General features: G+C 36.9%; 1 protein-coding gene across 3 annotated transcripts in view; it reads left to right on the plus strand.

The window, feature by feature from the left end:
* Nucleotides 1-20,056, plus strand: part of SULF2 (sulfatase 2) — a 286,963-nt gene that overhangs the window by 251,319 nt on the left and 15,588 nt on the right. For all 3 annotated transcript variants that reach the window (XM_083358805.1, XM_083358804.1, XM_083358806.1), the window contains one exon: nt 8,572-8,779. In XM_083358805.1, the coding sequence (XP_083214931.1) occupies nt 8,572-8,779 (208 nt within the window). The remainder of the gene's footprint in view (nt 1-8,571; nt 8,780-20,056) is intronic.

Raw genomic sequence — 20,056 nt, forward strand, 5'->3', positions numbered from 1 at the left:
AGTCATCAGTGCAGTGAATCTTCCTCATGCCCCTCACTAAATATCATTACCCAAAACGTCAAATGAAAATTGAAGTCAATTGACAAGTAATTTGCTCTGAAGATACATTAGCTTCAAGCTCATCAATATTGTAGCCTCTTTAAAAACTATTTTAAGTAGCATAATTTTCTAGGAAATATTTAAGCAATTTTTATGGCTGTAATTTACAAAAAAAAGGGTACTCCTCGTGTAGTGATCATTCGCAGTTATGATAGTGAGGGAAAAGTAACTTAACAACCAACCCTCGCATTTACAAGCTTCACAGGTCTGCAAAGAAAAGCTAAAGTAAGATCATATGCACAGTTGTGTTTTCACTTAGTAACTGCTTCACTTACCTGTATTGCCATTCCCAGTTGTTTGTTAAACAAGGATTCCCTATAGATAAAATACAACTTACAGATATTTTTTTCTCTTCCTTGAATTAATTTTCCATTATTTAAAACCAATTTTATCTACTTAATGACCAAGTTGCCAATCCCAATTGTGGTTGCTAACAAGGACTACTTGTACTAATACTTGTACAATAGTTTCTCCTTTTAAACATGAAAGATTCTTTTCAATAAATCAAAGATCTGATTCTGTAAGAGTTCCCTTAAATCCCATTGGACCCAATAATTCCTGTAACTGGGATTCAAGGTAATAACTGAAAGTCCTCTGCTTTGATTTATCCTTCAGAAATCTCTGATACTCACTCCAAGCTTTTTTGCAGTTTGTGGGCAGTTCAAGCTGGATTCAGTCAATAATTGACATTCCTCCCATCAACACTGTGTGTTTGTGTACCTGTGTGTGTGTGTGTGTGTGTGTGTGTAACAAGCCATTAACTATGTTCTGAGAAATCTAAAGAGAACATGATTTTCCAGAATAGGAAATACGAAGTATATTCCTCTTGGGAATGACTGATTTACTTGAACTATGGCAAGCATTTTAAAATATTTTTCCCACTTTCCTCGAATGAAATATTCATTGCACTTTGGAGATTTGTCTCTTAGATTAGTTTTTAATCCCCACCCCAAGTTGAGTTTTGTGGCATGTTAAATGCCAGCAAATCTATTTTCATAAAATTATTTATAAAGAATTGTAGGACTGTCATATCATAATATTTATTCTCAGCTAGCAGATACATGCACCCAATAGCTTGTGTGCACATAAACAACACCCACAGATATACCCACAAATATACAAACAGAAGAAGAAATATATTCATGAACCTTGAGGCTAAATAGCTGTGGTGCTATGCCATTGTGATACAATGTTCAAAGACATACGATCCAATTTCCCTTAATTTTGCTATGGCAGTTTAATACCTTATATTAAAATATGTGGGATTAATGTTTCCAGTTGCTGTTATTATAGGATCACTATGCTTATCTTGTATCCATTTGAGCATTGTATAAACATGCTATGGATCAGACCTTTTCAACCTAATGGACCTTTAGCTTCTGTGATTGCTATTTTTGTTCTGGATATGCATCTATATGTAGGATACATTCAGTTAGACTTTCTTTTCAGAAAGTATTCATAGAATTGGCTAGAAAACTTTTACCATATCATAACCAACCTATGTTATTTTGGTGTTAGATCAGGTGAAGAAACATTCACTATCCAGACCTATCTCCATTAATAATAGTATCAGTATAAGAAGTTGGAAGGGAACTTGTGGGTATTCTGGTTCAATCCCCTGCTCAAGCAGGAGATCCTATGCCATTCCAACAGACCATCTTATGTCCAATCTCTTCTTTAAACCTCCAGTGATAAATACCCGCAATTTCTGGAGGCAAGCCATTCCACTGATTGATTGTTCTCATTGTCAGGAAATTTATCCTTAGTTCTAGATTGGATCTCTGATAAGCTTCCAATCATCACTTCTTGTCCTGCCATCAGGTGCTTCGGAGAATAGACTAAACCCGTCTTCTCTGTGACGGATCCTGAAATAATTGGAAGGTTACTGTCAAGTTACCCTCTCATCTTTTCTTCGCTAGAGTAGACATACCCAGTTCCTAAAGCCATTCATTGCACGCTTTATTATCCAGTCCCCTAATTATCTTTGTTGCTCTTCTCTGTACTCTTTCTAGAGCCTCAACATCTTTTTTGTATCCAGGTGACCAAAACTGAACACAGTAATCAAAGTGTGATCTTTAATTAAAGCAATATTAACACTTCATGTGGTCTAGATACTATCCCTTTGTTGATGCATTGGCTTTTTTGTACCTCTTCCAAATGAGAGCCATTTTGGTCTAGTTGTTAAGGCACCAGGGTAGAAACCAGGAGTTCTCATCTAACCTTAGGCATGACAAGCCAGTTTGGTGACCTTGGACCAGTCACTCTGTATCAGGTTTGTGGTTGTAGGGAAAATAGGAGGAAGAAGATTATTAGATATGTTTGCCACCTTGAGTTGTTTGTAAAAATAATGAAGGCAGGATATCAATCTGTCAATCAGTTCCACTGATGTTCAGTTGAATCCTGTGTATCTAACATGTTTATTTCTTCTCTTCTGCTTTCCTCAGTCCTATCAAATATAAAATATTTCTAATGCATTCACCACTTGCAGCACACTCTAAACTTCTTCTTACTCGGCTTCATTTTTTCTCTTGCATTTACCGTGATAAATTTAATTTTGGAATATTTTTCATTCAGTAGACAGTGTTGTATGGCCTATAACTTTATACGTTATTATACATTATCTTAAGTGAGAACAGATTTTTTTTCTTTGGAATTTAATTGTATTCTGCTTGAATTAATCACAAACCTAGTGCAGGATATATGTCAATCCATTTATATACTTTATTTCCCAATTCACCTGAATTGATTTTTAATCAGTACAATAATTAGAAGTAAATGCTTGTTGATAAGCATAAAATTTACAATTTGATATTTCTCTCCTATGTGCAGAACAGAGAAAGATTTAAACTATGAGCAAAATAGAATAATTTTTATTAAATCTTTCATTACAGTCCTGAGATAATTTTTTCTTGACTTAAAAACTTGAATTTGGAATCAGTAGGAAAATAATAATAATAGGAAATCATAGGGAAATATATATTACAAGAATAAAAGCTTAATAAATCCCTTCTCCCAAATTTGAATAGATTAAGACTGTTGGTGCTCCACTTGGAGAAAAAATGTGGGTCTCCTATAGACAAAAACTGCTATAATTTTCTAAAGATAATGAAAAGCAACTCATTGGAATATATGTACATGTACAAACTATAGAAATTTAAGATTTGGATTACACATAATTAAACCACACCAATTCTTTTTATCTCTTCTATAAGTGTAGTAAAGTACTGTAATTAAATTCTGTGTTTTGCCCAGAGGATCCTATCTTGATTGGCCTCAGTGTACCTAGAAGAAAGACTTTGTGTGGCCTCATATCTAAAAGATGAATTTTCCACCCCAGTGTAAGTTCAGGTTGCACTGTTTTTCAGATAAATTCAGAAGAAAGTGAGTAATCTAATGTTCCACATATTAAAAACACTGAAACTTATAAAAGTCTTTGTGCAGGTTTTTTCACTGATATTTTTCTAAGGATATATCTGAACATCAAGTGAGTAAAACAAGTGAGCTACATCCAATAATAGAAAGGTCACAGTTATTTTATCTCTTATTAGATCATGTTTCAGTCAACTTATAATTGCCATAGCTATAGAAAAAGTTCAATAAAAGTTAGAAATCTCAAATGTGTCCAACATAGAGAAAGTCCAACATGAACATCATCATAAAACTGTCTAAACAAATAAGGTAGCATGATGTCAGCATAATGGAAGGAACTAAGTCCAATGGAGGCATGAGTTTATTTTTATTCCTTTGCATGGTCGCTCATCTTAAAGTACAACTCTGGGCAGCTCACGTCAACAATATGAAGTGTAATGGCCACTGATACTTTCAGCAGCTCCACACCCATTTCCACTATTCAGGTGATCTTTAGGGCACAGACTAACCTCCAAGTGGCCTCAATGACTCTCAAAAAGAGTACTAATGACGAGATGACTGCAAGGAGTATAAATCCTTCCATCCTCCTCTATTCAGTCAGAATTGAAGAAGCTTCTTGGATGTGAAGCAAAACATATTCAAGGAAAAACAAGAAAGTCCAGTTGCCTCTTGAAAAAGCCCCTTTTGGACAGCCATGACCTGGATGACTAAGAATCTCCATAGACACATTCCCAAAGTAATCTACTGTAGCCTTGAAAATTGCACTAAAGCAGCTGGGAGGGATATAGGAATGGAATAAGGATGAAAGTAAGGTCCGAGACCTTTTTTTAAAAGGGTGGCTGGGCATGTTGCTTCAAGGGTACAGTATCTAACAAGTTGAGGTTATTTAGAATTTTTTTAAAAGAATTTATTTTTTAAAGAATTTATTTATTTTAGGTAAATTAACATGTATATTCACATTTTTAAAAGGAAAGTTTCTTTTAACTGGAAGTAAAATTCTCGTTTTCTCATGCTACGGTTCCCAATTATTGTTTGCTTTTAGCATGTAATAGCCTTCTGCTCATACAAGCCTATCTGTAAGCAAATTTTGATTTTATTAATCTGTTTGATAATGCTGTTGTATTATTTCCAATAATAACATGAAATTGCACAATGTGTCATTAAAGTCTAATATGATTAAGGTACAAAGCTTAGATGAACATATTTGCAGAGTAACATTTCTACCCATTTCTGTGCAACTGTACTTTGCTACAATAAGTATTCTATATAATAAAAATTATCTTTTTAGAATTTTGACCAGTGGTGGGATTCAGCCGGTTCTCACCACTTTGACAGAACCGGTAGCTATTTTTTTCTTGTCCAGGCCCAGAACGGACTTCTGGAAGCAACATCCACACAGAGCACTGGTTGTTCACATATTTGAATCCCACCACTGATTTTGACTGTATGATTTTCAAATACTTAAAAAGTAAAACTCAAAGTGACATCATTAAGATTTTCCCAGAAATAGTTTAGTTGGTGGAAATTCTTCCTACTTACTAATATTTTCATATTACTCACTTCATTTTTTCATACAGCTGGGGACATATTTAAATAACTTTGTTACTAATATATAGGGGAAAGTTAAAACTTTAAAAAAGCAAGATTTCTCTTATAAGTAATGTAGAATATTAAAGCATTAATACAAAAATAAAGTTGAAAAAAGGAAAGCTTTTTTCTTGTAATATTAACAATATGAGCATGCTAACTAATATAAACCAAATTATTCCTTGCCCTTTGTGGTAGTAGTCTAAATTCTCTTTTGGTGCATTTATTTGAATTTTATACTGCTCTAAAAATATTATTTAACAGAGCTGAAAGCAGAGTTTGATTTAATCAGTGGAACATACCAACTGACATAATCTCTGTTTATGAACTGCACCATCTGGCCTTTCTCCCTGCCCTTGTCAAGATCCAATTGATTATTTCGTTAAATAATAACCTTCTGGTTGCTGTGCCTGTTTAGCAGTACTAAACAACTATTAAGTAAATATGCTGAGTTCTGTCATTCATACTATTTATGGCAGGAATTCACTGGGGCTCTAGCACAGGAGACAGTTCTTTCAGGTTTATTTGCCTTAAATATTGCATATTAATTAACAGAATCTAAGCTATATCAGAGGACAGCTGCCATATTTGCTCTGTACTATGATATTACTTTTCATAGTTAAATGCCAATCAAATAATGAAAAATCTTTTTTTCTGGTTGTATTTTCAAAAATTATTGGTGGTTTGGATAGTAACAGCTTACTTACTCTTATCTAATTGAAAAGTAACTGAGAATCCAAAAGCTATATATATTTACCTTATAGCAGTAAGCACTATTATCTGAAGATGAAAAGGTGTCATCAGTTCTCTGCCTATGACTGGTGCACAGTCATTTTGCCTGTTCTCTGCAGAGGTGATAGCCAATTAAGATAGTCTAAACCAGGTGCCTAATGGATCCAGATGATTTCCTGAGGGCACTTGGGGGCATTCACATAAATAGTCCCACTGCATATCTGGTTGCACTCTGGAGTTCAGAGGTGACTTGGCCATTAAATGAAATTGCCACCAAACAGCTTCTCCTGAATCTCAAATGATGGGGTTATCTTAATTTTCTAAAGGACTTCAGGAAATGAAAAGCAAAAAATGAATGTAACTGAACACAGTGTGGGTGCATCCATGTTCAGGGGAATTTTGTGGCAGTAAAATAGGTAAAATACTCTCCACCCTGACTGGGAGAACAGACTTGTTTAGATTATCTGAGGTCTTTTGCATATAGAGGAGACCAGTGTATCATTTTTGCAAGATACGTATTTTGCTAAGAACAGAATCATGGGATCCATTTTCCTTTGCAAACTCTATTCATTGAGGTATGATTTCGAGTATTGAGTTCTCTCAGCTGGTAATAGCAAAATATAAAGAGCTGGGTTCAATAAGACCAAAGGCTATCTAGTCTACTATTGTATTTCCACATTAAAGGTAAAGGTAAAGGTTCCCCCGCACATGCGTGCTAGTCGTTTCCAACTCTAGGGGCTGGTGCTCATCTTCACATTATGCAGTGCTAAAGGATATTCCCCAACAGTCTCTGAGAAAATATATGTAGCTGTTACAATGCTTAGTTGTACTGTGTAGCTATTGTGATTATTACTTGATGATGATGATAATTATTACTTGATGATGATTATTACTTGATGGTGATGATGATAATATATCCTCCATAAATTTGTTTAATCCTTTTATAAAGCTTTCCAAGTTGATGGCTATCATTACAACATAAAGTTGCATATTCTATGAATTCTATTCTATAACCTATGCACTGGGGTGGTTGGGTGGATGAGAGGGGAGAGAATTACCATTTCTGAATTATCACTCTCTTTTGTTATTGGATCACTTGAAGTTCTGGTATCTTTCAATAGGGGGTGCAGAATAACTACCATTTAATACAGATCCAATCTAGAAGATCTATAAAAACTCAGAAAGGAAAATTTCCATTTCCATTTTTATTGTGAATTTAAATTTTCTACCATTCTAAAATTATAGTGTGCTTACAGTAGCAGTAAGTGGGATTTTTTTTTTAAAAAAGCATGATTTTCCTTTGTTTTTGTTTGATGTAATATCCATTTGAAGAAGCATCCTACAGTTTTATTATACCACTGTTATTTTGATTTTTAAAATAAAAATTAAACAATTGTATTTTATAACCCTCCTCCCCCAATTATCTTTGCTTTCTTAACCTTTTTCATTACAAACCATGAATTGTCTCCAGAAAATTTTACAAGCTCATACTTGTTGAAAAACATAACTAGATGGCATCATTGTTCTTGCCTCGCAATAGAACAACTGCAGTTGTTGATGAGTGCTACCTTAGTGATGCTTTGTTCAGTTTCTTCTATAATCATTGGCATCTTTACTCATCAGTTGCTCCCGGCAGAGGTGGTAGAATGGTTTTTTTTCCCCTTTTGTTCATACTTCCAGACTTCAGTTTTGAACCAAACTGCAAGAAAGGTCTTGTTTGTTTTTAAATACAAGGTTTGGTTGTGGTCATTTAGACTCCTTTTTTAGTTTCTTACTGTTTGATTTGTGTTTGTCTTCAACATGTGTTGGTATATGAGGGTGTGCATGTGCGTGCATTCGCACCCATGTACATTTTGGCTCTATAAATCTTGCACTGGTTTCCATGATTGCTGGGATCAGTGTTCATGTTTTATAATACCAACCAACTGTTCCTCATGTCAGACCTGCCCTAGTCAGGTCCCTTCAGAAAGAAAGATCCTCAACTCCATTTTGGTGAAATGATAGGTTCTTTTACTAAAGGCTGGTGGCTGCAGTAAAGTCAGGCTAGAACTAAATTTCCCATGCAAAACATTACACATTTTTTTCTCTCATCCCAGCCCTCCCCCCCATGACCAGTTCATCTTCAGCCAATGAAGAGTCTGCCTAGGTGTTTTGAGAACACTGAGATGTTGGGGGTAGACTACATTCCAATCTCAGGGTGCATGGCCTTGAGTGCTGGCACAAACTGGTTCTGTGCTTTCCTGGTCTTTGTCAAGCTGTCATCCCCCCTTCCTATTTGCCATCACATCCCCATACATATTTATTGCCCATTTGTCCTCCTGCCCCACACTTACCTCCTAGCCTTTGATGGCAGGATGCCAGCAAGGCGCCAAGCTGCAAATGGAAGTTCTGAGACCTCTTTACTTAGAATTAGTAGATTAGAGAGAGGAAACCAAATAGAAAGCACAACTCTCTATATCGCAAGGTATTTAATTGAACAAGAAGCATTCTATTCTAGAAGAGTGCCTTTTCTGCTCTGATACTGCTTCTAGAAAGTTGTTGTTTGAGAAAGGAACGTATCCTGCTCTATTATGTTTTTTGATTGGCTGCAGAAAACCTCACACGATCTGGACCACAGGTTCACAAATATAAGGAAGTTCTCTTTCAAGCATGATTTTCTCCACTATCCTATATTTCCACCTTTTTAATGGTTAGTAATAATACCAACTAATTTCAAATATAAAAGTATATGGAAGGAATATGTTCTTTACTATTCCATTATTTCTTTTTTTATTGCTTTTCCAGAAATGGCAGTGTGTGGAAGATGCCAATGGGAAGTTGAAGTTGTATAAATGCAAAGGCCTGGCTAGCCTTATGGCTCCAGACAGTAGTAAAGGAAACTCCAATCTTCTGCCCAAGTATTACAGCAAGAATAATGAGGACTGCAGCTGTGATGAGAATGAATACAAGCTGAGTCCCATTGGACGGCGAAAGAAATTATTCTCTAAGAAGAGTAAGTGAAGTTCTTGGGGGGTTTCTGTGATGGCAGAAAAAAATCTGAATAACTAACCTGTTTAAATCTATATATTTAAGAAATTAAGCAAAGTTTACACTAAAAAAATCTCCAACTTAAAAATGTTTCAATAATACAAAATAACTAAAACTTGGGAGAGTAGTGAATAAAGTAAGCAACAATTCATTTTTCAAGGGTTTAGCAAATAACACACCCATCAACCAAAAAGGTTTGCACAGTAATGAAAGGTTTGCAGTGCGTTGACCATAGTAAATGCTTTTTCCAAACTCTTCACAAGCCACTCTTTGATAGAGGGGGAAAAAATCTCTCATAGATTTCAGTGAACCAGCAGTCTCATATAGAAAACATAGGCCTGCTTAGATTTAGAGATCAATAAATTTAAAGCAGAGGACCACATCCAATGTTGCACTTGTGAATGTTGACTTTTGCAGTGGATCTTCCCTGCCCTCTCTTTCTCCTCCTGCTCTCTAGAGCAGCGGTCTCCAACCTTTCCGGTTTTGTGGACCGGGGGCGGGGGGGAGAAGGTATGTTTCTGTGTGAGCAGTATGTTCATGCAGCTTCATTTGCGCGAGCACATACCCGCCACTTGCACAAATGGAGCTTTGTGTGCCCCACTCAGTGTGCAATGGAACTGTGCTCGCACTTGCCTGTCACTTCCGCAACCTTGTTGTGAATGGTCCATGGTCCAGGGGCTGGGGACCCCTGCTCTAGAGAACCTTCAAAATTTAACAGCAGATTTCATGGGATGCTAAAAAGGAGAATCTATACTGATCTAATTTCAGAAGACGGTCATAATTGAATTCAATGAAAAGTGTCTGTTGCAGACCTAGATAAAAGTAACATCTCACTAAAACTGAATTTGCCTCCTAATGGCTACATAAACAATGTTACAGTGGTCTGCCATTCTCTCTTCCTGGAGGCGCTTTTGACTTCCAGTCTATCATTCTACACTAGGATTTCCTGATTGTCTCCAGTCTGGGTGCTAATTAGGTCTGGTATTGTTTAGCTTTTTTCACAATCAGATAAAGTCTGCTCAGTAGCCCTACACAAGTAGCCCTACCCAATCAACATTTACCTTCAAGCTAAATGGGGGCAGTGCTTAGTCTTCTGATTGATAAGCCCAACCATCTTAATCACTCAGCCACCATAGTTAAGAATTATGTATAGTAGTCAATTTTCAGTTATGGATTGTTGGACGTTGCTCACACCTCCTCTAATGCTGTCACTCTCAGCATCTTGTAATCAGGAGGAGATTTATAGGTCAGGGTTGAACTGTGGAGTTCTTGGATCTTTCTGAGCTTGTTTGTTTGCTTGCAAACATTTCATTACCAAACTAGGTAACATCACCAGTACAGTGAGTGTGGGGTTTGTTCCCTGTTTATATACAGTAACTTCTCTGGCCAAGTTAGTCTAGCATTTATCAGGGTGCTTAAATCAGTACCAACTAAATGGGTACTTATTTAAGCATCCAGATAAATGCTGGATTAGTAACTATTTATATGTATCTGTACATCTCAAAAGTAGGCAGTGGTAATATCCATTATTCCTTTTTAGAAACTACAATTGTCCTGGGTTCTGCACTTGACTAGTTCTCAGGGTATTGGAGCATTATTTATCCATAAGAGCAGAGGTAGATGTTGTTCCAAAGCTGTTGCTCCCATACAACATTTTATTTTCACATTAAAGTGGAGTTGGCTCCAAAAACTGCTGATTTTCTTTGGCAAGGCTCAGGCGCTTTGTGGCATAACCTATTCTACAGGCTCTTCTTTGACTTGAGTCAGCTGAAAATCAACACACAAACGCACAGACATGCATTTGAAGTGTGCATAGTTTAATTATAGATTAAAAGAGTCCAACAGCAGCTCAGAATTATTATTCGTCTGTAAAGTTGCTTTCGTCTCGCTTCACAAGTGCAGAGCTTTAATTATTTAGCAGATTAGACTTTCTCAGTAATGACCTGGCACAAGCTTCAAACAGGGAGTTTAAATCGATTTTCTTCCTTTATATTTGCCTTGCAAGCTGATTAGTAACTTATAAGCTAATTTTTAGGTGAATAAAATTACTGGTTCTCAGGTACAACCACCAGCTAAGGCAACTGCCAAGAATGCATGGCAAAATCTTTAAATAATGCTTAAGCTTGTGGTTCAGTTAAATTGTTTAAAAATTATAACCCTAAATATAACTCATTTCATAATTTTAGCATAACATGATACAGAAACAATAAAATTGCTGCATTATGCTAAAGGTATCTGAACTCCACTTATAAAATTTAAACCAGATAAAGAACTCCACAAAAATTTTATTAGCAACTTTTCAAATATCCCTGTGGCATCCCAATTAGGCTGTGCAATTATGTCTCTTAGTCTTCAGTATCAGAAACCTGAGGGCCTTTCCAAATAATCTTCCATTCACATAATAAATGCACAGTAGTTAATTCATTTGCTGTACACGATCCAGATGTTTTTCTTCCAGGTAGTTAATGTTTTGTCTGGGACAGAACATTTTACAATACATAAATGTCAAGTTTTGGTGCTGGAGGGGAGATTTTCTCCCTTCTTCTTTTTTATTTCTCTCACAAGCAAATAAAACTAAGAGGAGAAAGAGTGGATATTATCCACTTTGTTCTGCATGCGGAAACTGGAGAGATTCTCAGAGAACATGTCATAGTTTGAGACCAAACTGCATCTCTGATTTTAGATGCAACAAGCTACTTTATGCACATTAGCAAATGACTGCAGGCCATTCAGCCATAGGGTGTAAGGATTACAAACTATTCTGTATTGCATAGGCACCGAGATGAAGCTATTTCAGAATTTTGAAAATGACAAAAGTTAAGTGGCGTAAATTTCTTTGGAGCATAGGAAGCTGTTCTATTGATTCATCAATAGAAAATATAGAGATTTGAGTTAGATAGTATTTTCATTCTACCTAGATATATCCAGGACTGAACCTGGGATCTTCTGAGCACAAAGACTTTGTTTTGCCCTTAATGATCTTCCTCTTCCACTGTTCCTAAGACAACATCAAATATTTACACATTAGTTTTCCTGTTTTTCACGTAGAAGTTGGAGGTAGAAATTCCTCATTTTCTGAAGTTGACCTAAAGCATCACAGATCATATTAAGTCTGCCGCACACTGCTGACTCATGTTTAAGTGATTGATCACTAGGACTCCAAGGTCCCTCTCACAATTACTGTTATTGCATTTCTAGAGTTTCATTTCAACATAAGGTCCCATAAGCTGTTTGGAAAAGAAGCAGAATTATAAATTGTACATGGATGTGTGAATGTTTTCTCTGTATGTTGCAAAAACAAACAAACAAATAAAAATCTTGTGGTCAATTTGTGATGTTAACTGCCATTCTTTACTGTTCCATCCTGTGTAACGTGGCAGCTTAAACAAGTATGTCATCTGACTCTCAATAATTTAGATTTTTGATTGTAAAATAACTACAAATGAATTTACATTGACATCTTATTATGTTTATTTCTATGTACTCCCTTTTCAACATTCTTCTTTTAAAAAATCCCAGCATTCATTTTAAAGAAAGGAGAACAGGGATGGGATCCAGATATAAAACTGGCCATAACAGAAACATTGAGAATGTATATCCTTTCAAGACATACATTAAAATACATTATGCACCATAAATTGTAGTAGTTTTACAAAGGAAGGAACAAAATGCATGTATTAATTACATCTATTTTGAGTAACAATGCATGCAAATAATAAATGAAAGGAATCTCAGTATACCATGGAAGGAGAAACAAAATTCATAGGAATGTCTTACCAGGGTTTATTAATAGGTCTGGAAATCCAGATTTACCCCAATCGTTTAGCTGAACAGCATATTGGAATATATATAGGAATGATTCATATAGATGTGTGTCCTTTAACAATGGCTGCATTTATAGCACCATCACTTTTCTAATTTATCTGAAGCATTAGATAATATTTCATTAAAATGCACAGCCCAGGAAATGTAGATTTCTAGATACAGTGTTAAGCGCATAGCTCTTTTTTTCATAGACTTCACCTACTTTTAGACAACAGTTGAGGGACTTTGCTGCTCTATATCCCACATAATGTTTAAGCAATGTGTACTATTTTCACATTTATTTTAAACCTTGTATGAAATTTCAGAATCCAAAATGGATGGCAAAGTAAATCAATTTTAAATTTATTTTAAGATACCATACAGACTTCTCCCTCTCTTTGAAATGTACAGGACTCCCAAGCTCACAGTAATTGTGCCCTGTATGTACCTCAAACCATTTTTAAAATTGTTAAGGAAGAAACAGCTCAGTTCTCCCTATTAAAGCTGGGGCACTCCTCATCTGAACCCTCTGCTTTAACAAACATTCTTGAAAGATGGGTTCTTCACATATAACTGTGCAGTCTTCATTAAAATGCCAGCTCTATTCCCCGAAAATATACTGTATTGTATAAGAATCATACAAAAAGAGAGGAGCAGGTATATTTAGATCCTGATAGCTAAAAGAAGAATGGCAATATGGGCCATCCACAGAAAATTGCTTAGGTGTAAAAGCATTTAGAGCTGACTCTGGAGAAAAGAAAGGTTAAAGAGGGAAAGAAGAAGCAAGCCATTAATAGAAGGCATGGAGAAGAGATTACACAGTCCAGAGATTGAAATCAGCTTGAGGAAAAAACCCAGATTTCATTTTTGTTTAGTATAAGGTGGGACAGAGAAAATTGGGTATGTTTTCAAGCTGCTGTTAATGCAGCCTAAATGGTATTTCTAGAATTTCCCTTCCATCCTGAAGTAGGAGACTGAATTGGCCTGCCAGTAGCTCTCTGACTAGGACCAGACATGTCATTTGCAGTTATGGGTGCCTTCTGATTTCCTATCTTATCCTTACAGAAGAGCCCTAACATTACAATACATCTGTCCAAAAGGTGCTTTTTCAAAAGACAAGTGGACTTTCTTTGTTGTTCCTTGAAGATGCTTCATTTCTCATCCAAGAAGCTTCTTCAGTTCTGAAATGAACTGAAGAAGCTTCTTGAATGAGAAGTGAAATATCTTCAAGGAAAATCAAGAAAGTACAGTTTCATCATCATCACCATCATCATAATGTTGGAAAGGACCTTGGAGGTCATCTAGTCCAACCCCCTGCTCAGGCAGGAAACTCTATACAATTTCAGACAAATGGCTGTCCAGTCTCTTCTTAAAAACTTCCAGTGTTGGAGCATTCACAGCTTCTGGAGGCAGGTGGTTCCACTGGTTAATTCTTCTAACTATCAGGAAGTTTCTCCTTAGTTCTAGGTTGCTTCTCTCCTTGATTAGTTTCCATCCTTTGCTTCTTGTCCTGCCTTCAGGTGCTTTGGAGAATAGCTTGCCTCCCTCTTCTTTGTGGCAACCCCTGAGATATTGGAACACTGCTATCATGTCTCCCCTAGTCCTTCTCTTCATTAAACTAGACATACCCAATTCCAGCAGCCGTTCCTTATATGTTTTAGCCTCCAGTCCGCTAATCATCTTTGTTGCTCTTCTCTGTACTCTTTCTAGAGTCTCAACATCTTTTTTTACATCGTGATGATCAAAACTGGATGCAGTATTCCAAGTGTGGTCTTACCAAGACATTGTAAAGTGGTATTAATATTTCATGTGACCTTGATTCTATCCCTCTATTAATGTAGCCTAGCACTATGTTGGCTTTTTTGGCAGCTGTAGCACACTGCTGGCTCATATTTAAGTGATTGTCCACTAGGACTTTGAAAAGGCACCTTTGGGACGATGATGACCTGAGAATCTCCATGGACTTTTATGATATATCTGCTTCCAGCGGAGAGGATCAGGGAAGAATTTATAAGAACAGTCTCCATCTACCAAGCAATTCCAGGATAGGACTGGTTTGCCCCACATGCAGTGAGCCTTATTTCTATTCTAGGATATTAAATCTGTTAAGTTAAAAACTTAGCTTTCACTTCATAGAATATAATAGAATAGAATAGAATTGGAAGGGACCCCCTCTTCTTTGTGGCAGCCCCTCAAATACTGGAACACTGCTGTCATGTCTCCCCTATTTCTTCTTTTCTTTAGACTAGCCAAATCTAAGTCCTGGAGCAGTTCTTCATATGTTTTAGTCTTTAGGCCTTTGATCACCTTAGTTGCTCTTCTCTGGATTTTTTCCACTCTCAACATCTTTTTTGTGATATGGTGACCAAAATTGGCTGCAGTATTCCAGGTGTGGTCTTACTAGGGTTTTATAAAGTGGTAGTAATACTTTGTCTGATCCTGATTCTATACCTCTGTTTATACAAACCAGGATTGTATTAGCTTTTTTGGCTGCTGCTGCACACTGCTGGTACATGGTTAAGTGATTGTCCACTACATTAGGACTCCAAGGTCCCTCTCACAATTACTGTTTTTAAGCCAGGTCTTACCCAATCTGTACTTGTACCTTTGATTTTTCCTACCTAAATGTAAAATTTTGCTTTTCTCCACATTGAAACTCGTTTTGTTGGATAGGGCCTATTGTTCAAGTTTGTCAAGATCTTTTTGGATCCTGAGTTTGTCTTCTGGGGTGTTGGCTACTCCTGCCAGTTTGGTGTCATCTGCAAATTTGATGAGTTCCCCTCCAATTCCCTCATCTAAGTCAATTGATGAAGATATTGAAGAGTACTGAGCCTAAGATGGAACCTTGTGGTACCCCACTGCTTACTTCTCTCCATGTGGATGTAGTGCCGTTGAGGACTACTAGTTGAGTACATTTTACTAGCCAGCTACAGATCCATCTGGTGGTGATGTTGTCTATTCCACTTTTTTCTAGCTTACTAGGGAGTAGGTTGTGGTCTACTTTATCAAATGCCTTACTGAAGTCTAAGTATACTACATCCATAGTATTTCGCTGGTCTATTAGTTTAATCACTTTTTTGAAGAATGAAATAAGATTGGTTTGGCATGATCTATTTTTAACAAATCCATGCTGGCTACTGCCTATGACTTTATTTGCTTCTAGTTGTTTGCAGATATGTTTATTTATTATCTTTTCTAGGATCTTCCCAGGTATTGATGTTAAACTGATTGGTCTGTAGTTTCCTAGGTCCGTTATTTTTTCCTTTCTTGAAGATGGGAACCACATCAGCCCTTTTCCAATCCTCAGGTAGTTTCCCTGTGCTGCAGGATTTTTGAAAGATGTGGTGCAGTGGTTCTGAGATAACATCTGCCAGCTCCTTCAGAACTCTGGAATATAATCTGTCAGGTCCTGGTGATTTATATTTGTCAAAGTCGAATAGGTGTTCTCTTACCATTTTCTTGCTTATTTTAATGTTTGTTTCTAATTTGTCTTTTGCAGTGGTTTTTTTTTGGTGTGTTGGGCTATAGTTTCTTTTTGTGTGAAGAATGATGCAAAGTATGAGTTAAGCAGCTTTGCTTTCTTCCTGTTGCCTGTTATTTCCTTGCCATCTTCTCTCTTTAGTGGACCTATAGTTTCCTTGACTTTTTTCTTGTTAATATATTGGAAGAAACTTTTTTTATTATCCATGATTTCTGTTGCAAGTCTTTTTCGTTCTGAGGCCTTTGCTTTCCTGACTTCATCTTTGCATGTTCTGGTTGTCTGCTGATAATCAGCCTTAGTTATGTGCCCCTCTTTCCATTTTTTATATTTGTCCTTTTTGTCTTTCAGTTTGTCAGAGAGATCTTTGTGCAGCCATGCTGGTTTCTTCTTGAATTTCTTTTTTTTTCTTTTTCAGTGTATTGTGCTGGTCTTGGCTTTTATGATCACATTTTTCAGAGTTTCCCACGCTTCTTCGGTTGTTTTCCCCTTTAGGATTTTCATCCATGGGATATTTCCTAGGTTCTGTCTGAGTTTGTTAAAGTCTTTTGAAGTTCAGGACAGAGATTGGATTGTTTTCTGGTGCTAGTGTTTGCATTATATTAAATTCTAGTATGACATGGTCACTTTCGCCCAAGGTTCTGGCAACTTCAACTCCCTCTATCGCTTCTTCTCTATTAGTTAGAATTAAGTCCAGTATAGCTTTACGTCTATTTCCCACCTCCACCTTTTGGCTGACAAAGTTGTCAGCTAGGTTGGTTAGAATCTGTTTGATCTCCCACTCACTGCAGAGTTTGCCTCCTAGTTGATATCTGGATAGTTGAAGTCTCCCGTTACTACTGTGGTGTGCTTCCTACATACAATTATTAGCTGGTTGGCAAAGAGTTCATCTATTTCTTCAGATTGGTTGGGTGGCCTGTAATATACACCAATGGTAATGTCACTTTTGTTTCTATTTTATATTGACCCATATACATTCTGGAGAGATTTTATCTTTGATCATGTGCATTTCTGTAGATATGTAGTGTTCTCTTACATATAATGCAATTTCCCCTCCACTTTTTGTAAACCTGTTTCTTTTAAACAATTTATATCCATCCATCAGTCCATTCCATTCACAGGTTTCATCCCACCAAGGACGAAATGCCAACTATGTCATAACCTCCTTGTGTACTGTTGCTTCTAGTTCACCCTGTTTGTTCCCCAAGCTTTGAGCATTTTTATATAAGCATTTAATGCCTGTTCATGGGCATGTTTCCTGAATCTCCTGATTGTTGTTTGGGTTTTTCTTTTTTCTCATCTCTGCCTACCTCATTGTTTGATTTGTTTTCTTGGGATTTATGATTGGTTTTGCATTCTAGAGATTCTAAAGATTGGCACCCTCTCCCCTCAATTTTAGTTTAAAGCCCTCCTGATGAGTTGGGCCAGTCTTTTTCTGAGTACATTTTTTCCTTGTTTTCGTGAGGTGCAGCCCATCCCTTGCCAGGAGTCCTTCGTGTAGGAAATGTAGTCCATGATCCAGGAAACCAACATTTTCTTGGCAACACCAACCGTTTAGCCCAGTGATGGCGAACCTTTTAGAGACCGAGTGCCCAAACTGCAACCCAAACCCCACATGTATCGTTGGGTGCTGGGTGGGTGTGGCCCATTGGGTGGGCATGGCCTATTGGGTGGGTGTGGCCCATTGGGTGGGCATGGCTGCAATGGTGATGGCAGACTGGGTGGGACTAAAAAGTTCAATCAATCAATTCCAACTTTGCAAAATCTTTTTTCCCCCACCAGAAGTTGCAATTGATTGATTGATTGATTGAACCTTATTTTTTATTTTTTTTGCACATGGTGGCGGAGGCCTAAATCAAAAAAGTTTTATAAAACCCAGCTCAAGACCTAGGACTGGGGCGATGGCACGCGTGCCCACAGAGAGGTCTCTGTGTGTCACCTGTGGCACGCGTGCCATAGGTTTGCCACCATGGCTTTAGCCAATGGTTTATTTCTAGAATTCTTTTTCCCCTCAATGGGTGTTGGCCTTAAGTTGGGAGTACGGATGAGAACACTACTTGTGCTCCTAGCTTCTTAACTTTATTGCCTAGTTGTTTGTAATCTCTCACTATTGTACTCAAGTTCTTTGTTGTGTCATTCATCCCAATGTGGAGGAGGAGGAAAGGGTAGTAATCTGTAGGCCTAATTATTTTGGTTAGGTTCTCAGCCACATCTTTGTTTTTGCTCCAAGGAGACAACATGCTTTCCTGGATTGTATGTCTGGTCTGCAGATGGATGATTCCATTCCTTTGAGGATAGAATCTTTTATTACCAACACTCGCCTTCCTTTTTGGGGGGCTGCAGTCTGGGATACTTTTCTGTTTATCTCTGGTGTGTTTGTTGATGTGACTTTTTTAGGGATATTTGAAGTTGTTTCTTTACTAGGCGTCTGCATGTTTTCTTTGAGGGAGAAGGTTGTGGGTCTGTGTGTTTCCATCTAAGGGGAGAAATTGATTGCTCAGTTTTAATGGTGCTGTTTCTGCTTGGGTTGGATTGGGCAGAAGGGGTTTGTTAGTTGTATGCTGCTTCTTTCTTTGAGTATTGTGTTTTCTCCTATGTGTGACATACCTCCACTTGTCTTCAAGGGTTTATCAGTAGGGTCAAATCCTCTGGGAGTTATTTGTTTATTAATTGATTTGGTTTGGGTATAGCTTTCTTTCGTAGATTGGGGTTTGGCTAGAGTTGCCTCTAAGTTCCTTACTTTTTCCTCCAGTAGTTTACATAGTTTACATCTAATGCATATATAGTTTGGGTGTTCTTTGGGCATAAGCACATACATGGAACATGTATTGCATACCATAATAGTATCAGTCACCTGTTCCATGAGTTTGTTGTTTGAAAATCCCTCTCTTTGGTTTTTGCTGTCTGCAGGCCCTGGTCTACCGTTATCCATAGCACTTGGTCTGTTGCTGTCTGTAGACCCTGGCCTGCCACCATCTGTAGCACCTGGTCTGCTGATGAGAACTAGTGAAAAACGATCATCTCCATTTTTTGTTCATTAGAGGCAGCCCATTTCTCCTCTGTTTTACACAAGAAGAAAAGGTTCCGGCAGCAACTTGGAATAAAATATCTCTGCATGGGTTTCATTTCCCATTGTTCATGAATGGTATTTCATGAGAAAAATATTATTTGTCAGTGAACTCAGATATGAATACTAATTGAGCAGGTAGAAACTAGTGTTCAGTTGTGAATGGTAAGAGTTTAAAAATAGATAATAAGTTGAATGCTAGTGCACTTATGCAAGTAAAAGTTTATGGTTTTCTAAGAAAACATTACTTCATTTTCTCTGCAATTATTGCAGTTGTCCCAAGTGCTGCAGTGCAATATTATAACAAACTACAGAATCATCCCATCCTTTCCCTAGTCTGCTGCTGAAAAACTGATTAGTGAGAGAGTTAATCTAATGAGCCCTTTTTTCAGTTTATAGAAGTGCATACTTATCAATTTAGGGTCTAAAAAGTCATGAAAAATTCCCAAAGGTGATTTATTTTTCATTTATCTTTATTTAGGTGTCTAACTCTGACCAACTAGCTACATATAAGCTGTTTTGACCCATGTATTTAATTGGTTCTCTTGATCTAGTTTTAGAAATTGGTGGTAAACAGATCACATTTTAGATCATAGTTATGCAGAAACATTGAAAATTCAGAAGGGTTCACAAATCTTTGAGCACCCACAGTATCAGTCAAAAATTTTTAAAAAGGCATTTGCTTCTTTGAAATTCATTGAAAAACACCACTTCCTGTGTGGTTTATATTAAAATCTCTTATTTAAAAGACAAACAGTGCAACAGATTCATTTTTGGTAATTAGTTGTTTGCTGTTTCTAAATTGTTCAGCATTTATAAATGTTATATTCTATTCAGATTTTACAATGGGGTGTATTTTTTGATACCAGCAAATGGAAACACAAGATTCATAA

Source organism: Vipera ursinii (genome assembly GCF_947247035.1).
Source record: "Vipera ursinii genome assembly, chromosome: 3".
Classification (NCBI taxonomy): Eukaryota; Metazoa; Chordata; class Lepidosauria; order Squamata; family Viperidae; genus Vipera; species Vipera ursinii.